The following is a 9,075-nucleotide window of genomic DNA, read 5'->3' on the forward strand; positions in this document are numbered from 1 at the left end:
GGGGATATATAGTAATAATGACAGCAAATTAAAGAAAATTCTGTCTTGTTTGCTCTGTCTTGATTTGAGAAGATTTTTTGATAGGGAGGAAGCATGGTGGCCTGTTGCTTGGGGGTTTCTTATCATCTCAGTTAGACCATGGGCTTGACTCTAATCCATCAGTGTCAATCAGGCACAAAGTACCTTCTCCTCTTTCTCTCCCACCCTTTTTTTTAAAAAAAAAGGAATCCAATTCAGGTCTTTTGTAAAGATTTCCATGTAAAAACTGCAAAAGTGAAACCAGTGCCCTTCTCTAGACTTTAAGCATTGTGAGTGGAGTTGCACAGTACCATTGCCTCTGCCACAGCATAGTAAAATTTAGGTATGCCTAGAAGTTCAGGACAGTTCTGTAAATGCATTGATGCTAGGTAAATCTGTGGCAAATTATTTGAAGTTAAATATTTGAAAATGATGTGAGGGAGACATAGTAAAAGCAAACTTAGCAACTTTCATTTTCTCTATTTTGTGGAAAGGGTTTTGTACTTATTATAGTGTTTAGGAAGATGCTTCTTGGAAAGGCTTTGTTTTAAAACTAAAAACAATGAAATAAATTAGAAGAAGTTGGAGATTCTTTCCTCTCAAGACCCATGAAAAAGAAGCAGCACTGAAGTGAAAGGAAAGGAGAAACAGTGATTCGCTATCAAGTAATGATGTCAAAGGCAGGACTGTTTTGTGGCTGAAAAAAAGGTCTCTGTGCAAATTGCTGTTTCTGACACACTTGGATTTTTAAATTTAACTGTGGAGTTAGTGCCAGGAACCCAAGGAATCTGTGGTATAAATGATACAAGTCAAGAGTGTACTGAAGTGGTTTTACTTTCCTGACAGACAGAGATACAAGCAGCCCCTTCCTATGGGGGCACACAGTATTGTACAGATCTTGATAGATGAATAAGAAAATATTTAGGCCAGTTTTCTTCCAAATGAATTTGGATAGTCCCTTCGTGGCCTTTCTATTACAGGTCACTTTTTCACAGTGCAGAGAGAACTCAAAGACACTCTTTTTCCATCATGAATGGCTTTTCTGATATACAGCTAAAGTATTAAGTTATCCCAGCCCTTATTACCATCTGTACGTAGGGCCAGGCAAATTTTCAGCAGTGCCACTGAGTGACTGCACAGATCAAGTTTAATTACTTTAGAAATCTCTCTACCCTGGACCAGTAAGATTTAAAATAACAAGTGTGCATCCTGCAAGCTATAAAAATCTTGTGAAGATCTGTGAAATTATTTACAGTTCTGTCAGCTATATGGGGAATTGGAGCTGTAGTGTGTGACAGGTTCACCAGATGTGCTTGTGTAAGGCAGCCTTCAAAGTCTTAGCTCTAATGAGAGTGAACTCTGCTCTCAAAGCTTTCCGGTGATGAGCATTATAGAGCTTTACTATAAGGAGCCCACAACAACATGACTTGTACAGTACTTGTCTCTGGGAATAATGCGATTAGCAACACTACTGCTGTCAGATGGAGGAAGAGTCATGAAGGTGTTCCATTTAATATAGTACATTTTAAACGCTACTTTTATCTGAATAAATTGGTCACTAGGTGGCAGAAGGAAAATATGTCTACTCTTCAAAAAATACCAACACATGTGCTCTTGGTTTTGCCTTTGTCTGGTTACTTTGTGGCTATTTGACTTTCTTTGTCTGGGGTATATATGCAAAAATCACAGCAGGTTACAAATTCTCACGTGTTGTATGACCATTTTTGCATGGCATCCATGATTTTCTTTTGAAGAAAATTTTGAATGAAACAGGAAGTAGCCAGGCATGGGAAATGAGAGAAGTTAATGCAACTTTCCATATTTTGCACACAGGCGTGAAACTTCCCTTGCAGTTTTATCCTTTCTTAGTTTGCAAGGGTTTATGTTCTTCAGTTTCTGAACTAAAGCTACAAGGAGCTTACCTCTGTAGCCTAGTATGTTGAATCAAACAGCTTCGGTAACTCTTCATGTTCAGTTAAAAACAATAGGGCAAAACTGAAGCCTTAAACTAGGTCACCAGGTACCTGTTTTCTCATAATAAATGTTTCAGCTCTGTAGTTCTTCTGTTTGGGTAGTTGGTTAGGACTACTTAGAACATGTAATGAACATGGATGCCATATCCATTTCCTAAGATGTTGGTTGCAGTGTAATAGGTTGTACGCTGTCCTGGCTATAATATCTCAGTGCAATACGCATATTTATTTGTGATAATTTTTCAAGGTAAATATAGCTATAGTATGTATGGTTTAGAAATGTTTTGTCTCACTTTACACGTTATGCCTTCTTTCACCATTTCTCCTTCCCAGACCATATAATCTTTTCATTCTGACTGTAACCATCTTGGGATAAGGAGTTTTAACCTGACTATGCTGTAAAATGACCTTTTGTAGTGCTATATAAAATAGTTTTGAACTGCAACCCACTGGATAGTGTTTATCCACCAAACCCTTTTATTTACGTGTTCCTTTTTCTAAAATACTGCTTTCAAGTGCTTCTTCCTTCTTAGTTCCACTGGAAATTATTAGGCTTGTTCTCAAGGTACCTTCTGCTGTATCATTGCCAAGAATTTTAGCTTCCATTCAGTAGTTCAGCTTAAAGAGGCAGCATGAATGCTACCTGTATGTCTTTTAGAAATTGTATAATACCATATCTAAGCACTAGAACACATTTTTAGGAGTACTCTTTAGATTATTTTAGATTGTCAGTGGACAAGGACATTAGATATTGCGAAGGATGTGAAATAGACAAGGTCTGTGCTGCCATATCAGTGGATATTAAAATTGATGAAGATATGACTTTAAAAATTTAATTATTTTTGCTTGATTATTCTGATGTGCATCATCGGAAGCAAAGGCAAGGTAGATTACAGGAATATGGATGTGAGATGAGGTAGTCGTATTTAGGTGGAGGCATAGACCTCCATGCATTGGGACTGGAAGGCTGCATAATCTCTATCCAAGAATGCTGAAAGAACCGGTAGGTGAAATTGCAGGGTTGGGAGCAGAGATTTCCAGTAAAATTCATTGGGTCTACTGTTGACTCATGTGAATGGTGAGTTGTGTTGACCTGCCTGTATTTAGAAGGCGAAAGGAAAAGTCATTCAGGCAATTGGAGTTGTTAATTTTACCTAAACAGTGTGCAAAGCTTTACAACAAATTTAGAATGGACAAAAAGTGAAAGACTTGGGACTAACTGGAAAGTGGAATAAAGTGAAATATGATTTCTTAAGCAAAGGTGTTGCCTTTGCCAGCACTTTCTTTAGAGTTCCAGTTAACATCTTAGAGAAAGAAATTAATCTACCTGGATGCCACATGGGAAGCAATTAGTTAATCTAGTGAGTGTATGGTGTAGAAGAATTGTAAGGTGGGGAGGAATTAGGCAGCAAGGAGAATGTTAACAAGTGGTACTGAAAGAAAAAGTATCAGTAAACTGGTAAATCATTTATGGATTTCCTCAAGACTAGAGATTAACTCTTGTTTTATCTTTATATATATATATATATATGTTTTATATATAATAAATGACCTTGGCACAAAAAAGAGGCATGCTCTAATTAAATTTGCTGGTGACACCAAGCTGGGAAGCACCATCACCAAAAGAGGAGAATAAGGCTGTTGTACAGGAGGAATTGGATGACACTGTGCTGGAGTCATGGAAATGGGATAATGTTCAGCAGTGCAGAGCAGCAGGCCCTGTACTTGGAGACAAGAATTTTTGCCAGGAGCTGGGGGCTCAGCAGTGGAGGAGAAGAAAGTCTTGGACATATCAGCAGGAATCGGATCAGGCTGAACTTTCATTTGGCACGTCACCTTTTCCTGGTGATGATGGGAAAGGCTGGCAGCTGGAGTGATGCACAACCAGGTGCCACCTTTGGCTTTGGCAGCAAGAGTTGAAGAGTGCATCTGGCAATTGTTGCTCGTGTTCACGTGTAGTGGGAAGAGTCTGCAGGAAAGTAGGACATCTACAGGACCCAGTTCTGGTCATTTAAGCCACCAGGGTTATCCTACATGATTGATCTGTTTGAGGTTGCATCTAAGGCAGCAGTATGATACAGCTGTGGAAATTAATGTATATTAAATCCTAGGCCCAGTTTGTTGAGCTGTTACCAGCAGAGAGAAGACATACTATTATTAGGAGGCCCTGGTGAAACAGAAGGTGGAGTATACTGTGTGCTTTTCAACAGCTGTGCTCAAGAAAGATGTATTCGTATTTGGAGGACAAAAAAAAAAGGGTTGCCAAAGTGAACAGGTAATTGTGTTCAGCTTGTGTTCCAAGAAGAGACTTAACTTGGTTTGGTAAAAGAAGGCAGAACACGCCCGTGCTGCAAGTACATCAGGGTGCTGGACACATCAATGAGACAACTGCCGAAACTAATGCACAAACTTAGTACAAGAGTAGAAATAGATTCATTTTGGAAACAAGGTTTTTGTTCCAGTGGAGTGGTACAGGTCTGATACCCCTTCCTGACGGAAAGCCCAGCCAATTTTTTTGAATGTGTTTAAGTCAGAGTTTTGTTGGCCGAGGAGAAGGTTACGTGATGGGATTGCCAAGGGGACTGGGTGGGAACAGTCCTGTGTACCTCTGTCTGTTGGCATACCTTCTTAAGAGAGAAGCCATTGCAGCAGCTTTATTTAAAGCTGTTTTGGGAAAGTAATTCCACAAGAAGAGATGAGGTTATGACTGGAAAAATTATGCTTACTCCTGCTGCCTGGATGCAGGTGACATTTTTTTAAATTATTTTTTTCTAGTCTCTGCTCACTTACCTGCTGACCGAGGATTGCATGTTGCACCAGTTTGGGACCAACACTGACAATCTTATTAGATACGAAAACCGTAAATCTTGGTTTAATTCTGGAACTGAAAAACTTGAAGCATTCAGTGTCACTAAAATGATAGCCAAGGTGATGCTGAAAGCACATCTCCCACTTGGCTGTTCTTTCCCCTCTGTTGCCAAGACATGCCGCAAGCAGCAGGAAAAATAACTGTCCCAGGAAAAGCGGTGAGTATCGCAGGACCTGGCTGCAGGGGTTTTGGGGCAGGCCAGGCCCTTTCTTTCCCCCTTTCTTTCTGTTGTTTTTTTTTTTCTTCTGCTTCTTTGAGCTACATCACACCCGCGCCTGGCGTCGCCTGCATTGCCTGATTGGCATGTTCGCCGCCTTTCTGGCACAGCAACCAGGCTGTGCCCAGATCTGCCAGCCCGGGCTCGGGTACGGAGGTTTGATCTGCTGCTTCAGCCTCCTCCACAGTGCGCTGCAGCGATCCACCCTGCCTTCTCCTGCTTTTTAAAGCCTGCCTTAACTCTGTTTCACTCAGAAAAAAACAAAACATCCGATTTGTTTTGAGATGTGCAGACATATTCTTCCAGTCCGTTGCAGAGGGATAGGAGAGACTTGCATAATAAAGACAGACAGCAGATACCTTTCATTCATTGTCTTTTTTTTTCTTCTTTCTTTTTTTATAGTTACATTTGGATTCAGTTTTCTCTCTCCTGAAATCTTCCAAACTACAGGGCTTTTTTTCTCAGTTTCCTTTTTACGCCAGACCATTACATTTTTGACACCAGCTTTTTGTGTAAACACAACTTTCAGCTTTCTTTCCATTGCAAAAAACTGATCTGGGAATACTAAACAACACAGAGTTCACTTGGAAGCAAGAAATAAAAACAGTGGGAAGATAAACTGCTCCCTCACAGGCCTTGTGGGCAAACGGCAACTAGGAGGGGTGTAATAATCGCTACCTTTTTCTTTTTCCACTGCGAGGTTATTTGTGTGTTTCCAGCTGCCTCTCAGCCCGCCCTTGCCTAGGCTGCTTTTGTCCAGCCAGCTGGGATTCTTGCTTGCTAATAGTGTTTAGAAGCTGAGCTAAGAGTCCTAAAGTAGCTCCCTAGTCAGCCTCCTTCATTAAAACAGCACAGCTGCTTTTCAGGCACCGCAGAATGCTGCCATGGATCTGGGAGGGGAAGCAGTTTCCTTCTGAAGTGGGAGAGGAGGAGCGTGAACCCTGGTGCTTGAAAAGGAAAATGTTAGTTCACCCCTATAAGCTTAATGGCACTGTGGAGATATTAACCAGAAACTCCGGGCTGTCTGGGGCAGAGGCAGCGTGTGGCTCGGTCACCGAATGAGCATTGGCACACTGCGGAAATTGTTGTAGTTCAAAGAAGCCTGGGTGACTTGGGAGCTTCTTCAGGGCTTTTGGTGCAGCCTTTAAATAAATATGACCTTTTAGAAGCTTTGTAACTGTTTGTGGAGCTGGCCTGTGAATGAGAGGAGGGAAATAGATAGTTTGCTGGTGAGGAAAGGAGAAATTGCTGGGCAGAAAGGCTTTAATTAAACAAGGGGAGGGGATCTTCTTGGTTTTCCTCCATCAAAGACAATAGGTGTAACAGCTTTTGTGTTCCTTTTCAGTGATGATGCGGTGCCAGTTGTTTAGCTCTGGCAGGTAGTGTGGCAGGTGTAGCATCTTCAAAATATGCTTTGAATACTCTGGTCTTTAGCCAGGAGTTAATGTAGCATTAAGTCGTGACACAGCCTGCTTCGTGAGGCTGTTTCTGCATTTGTTTCTGTGTTTCAGCTGGCCAGGAAGAGTGTCAGTTTTCTGAAGAGTGGTTTAGCACTGTTAAGAGAGTCTGGTTTGCTGCTTTAAAACCAACTGACTGACCGACCAACAAACCAACCGACCCGCCATGATATGTAGTGAGCTCTGATGGGGTTTTATCACTATGAGCTGCATCTGTGAAGGAAGCATGGTGCTGTTGTGGTGGAAGCAACCACGGATGTTTGGGGACTCTTTGTGGAGTGTAGGGTGTGAATGTGTTGGTTTTGCTGGCCATCATGGTGCTGAGATAGCTGTGTTAAAGCTTGATACCTTCTTGTGGCTTCTGCAGAGGTGAACCAGATGATATTGTTATATATTGCTAGTAAAGGATTTGTTGAAAGAATAACGTCCTTATAAGCCTGTGTGACTTTCACTTCTAGGGAAAGAAAATATCCCAGGAAGTTGGTGATGGGGAAATTCCAAAATTTGATGGAGCAGGTTACGACAAAGACTTGGTCGAAGCTCTTGAAAGGGACATTGTATCAAGGAATCCGAGCATTCACTGGTATGAGGATTTTCTTAATTCAAGTGTTTTTGCTAGTGTGGAGAATGAGAGAAATTATCCTTCTTCTAACTCTTAAAACAGGGAGCCATCATAATCTTCTAGAGAGCAAAACAAGGTCTTTTGGTTTTAACAGTTTATTAATTTGATTACAGTTAAGCTTTTGTTGCTAACTGATATTATGTGCAGTACATCCATTACAGGTACTGCTGCAATGAAGTACACTCCAGAGAACATTAAAGATACCGCCGTGGTGTTCACATTGTCCAAAACAATTTTTAATTAAGCAGCTCTGGGTAACTTGAGTTGAAAATAATTTTTTCCCTACCTTCCAAAAGTGGATTCAATTTTAGGTCACAGGATTATAGGAGTGCTCTCATGAGGCATGTGCTGGCATGCTAAAAGAGATGGTACTAAGTGAAAAGCTTTTCTATTTTTCTTGTCTAAAAATAGAAGAAATACTGTTGTATGGGAATCTTATACAAGTTTCTTCATCTTGCACAGGGATGACATAGCAGATTTGGAAGAAGCCAAGAAATTATTAAGAGAAGCTGTTGTTCTTCCAATGTGGATGCCCGATTTTTTCAAAGGAATCAGAAGACCTTGGAAGGTGAGAATTTATTTGGTGTTTTAGTAAATGGCAAGCTGTAGTTATGTATGTCTGCTGCTGTAATGTGTGGATGCCTGCAGCAGAAGGCTTGAAAGGCAAATGGGAAAGAAAAGGAATTTGTTCGTGAAATCCTTTCATGACAATTCATGTAAAATGCACTGAAAGAAACAGCTGGAAGTGTACACGGGCTTTACAGTAAATAATAATTCTTTTGTATTTAGTCAGTCATAGCTTGTTGACCTTATAATACTTTCTCTATGTCAGCCTGTACATGTGAGCAAGCATATAGGGTATATTGACAGCAGCAGAAATGCTTAATAGACAGCTCTGCTTAGGATTATGTTGGCCACTCTTCAACGCTTCACGGAGGAAAGCAGTCCTTGGACTGTTTTATTCTGCATGTGCCAACTCTCTCTCACTCAGACTGCAAAACTGCAGGCTGGATGGTGCAAGGAAGCAAGGAGAGAGAGAGGGGGCTAATCTGAGCGATGATTTAGCTTTGCAGTTACACTTGCAGCTGGGCATAGTTACTGCTGGAGTGGGAGAAATTCCAAGTGGGAGAATGAGCTGCAAGTGGGGCAACAGGAGGGATATAGGACTGAGCTGGCCTGGCTGGTGGACAAGAGGTGAGACCAATCTGGGCCTTGCTTAGAGCTAAAAGGAAGAGGAGGTTGCGGAGCATTTCTGTAAACAGAAAATAAAATTGTCTTGCTTTTGTTGTGGGATGGATTGACACTTGTTTTGGGAATAACTAGTCCCAACACAAGGGCTTCCTGGTTACTGAGAAGGATTACTGGGGAAAAGAGACTGTTGCAAATTGTCTGTTATTCTGAGTCTGCAAGGCAATGGCATGTGTAGGGAATGCTGTGTACCTGAGTAGTTTCTGTGGTTTAGTACACTGGTTCAGCAGCGTATATCACATCTTGCGTTACTAACACTTGCCCTGTCTTTTCCTGCTTGGTCCTTGTACTTCTCTGGCTTATACTTGGGTCAGACCTTCAAAGCTGTCCTTCTCCAGCCTGAGCCAGTCCTAGATCCCCATTATTCTGCTTATTTACAAATCAAAGCCCTTCAGGAACTGATGAGTGGAAGACTTGTCATTCTTTGGGCTTGTGTCTACAGACGGTAAAGAGGGGAAGTCGGAAAGAGTGGGAGCTGTGCGGGAGCTGAGAGATTGCTGCTTGAGGGCTGTTCATGGAGGTTTTAGTGAGTTGCAGGGGGGCAACACAAACCGAGAGTCAGCCCAAACCTAGACCCAGGCTATATGGCCTTTGGGGTTTAGAGTGCTTGTGGTCAGTACCAGTGGCCTTGAGGTTAACCTTAAGATTTACCGAGCTATCAGCTTGGACAG

At 41.6% G+C, this 9,075-nt stretch overlaps 1 protein-coding gene across 9 annotated transcripts in view; it reads left to right on the forward strand.

The window, feature by feature from the left end:
- Positions 1-9,075, forward strand: part of KATNAL1 (katanin catalytic subunit A1 like 1) — a 58,576-nt gene that overhangs the window by 21,205 nt on the left and 28,296 nt on the right. For all 9 annotated transcript variants that reach the window (XM_075050653.1, XM_075050654.1, XM_075050651.1 and 6 more), the window contains 2 exons: positions 6,993-7,117; positions 7,619-7,724. In XM_075050653.1, coding sequence (XP_074906754.1) covers positions 6,993-7,117; positions 7,619-7,724 — 231 coding nt within the window. The remainder of the gene's footprint in view (positions 1-6,992; positions 7,118-7,618; positions 7,725-9,075) is intronic.

Source organism: Buteo buteo, chromosome 18, assembly GCF_964188355.1.
Source record: "Buteo buteo chromosome 18, bButBut1.hap1.1, whole genome shotgun sequence".
Taxonomy (NCBI): domain Eukaryota; kingdom Metazoa; phylum Chordata; class Aves; order Accipitriformes; family Accipitridae; genus Buteo; species Buteo buteo.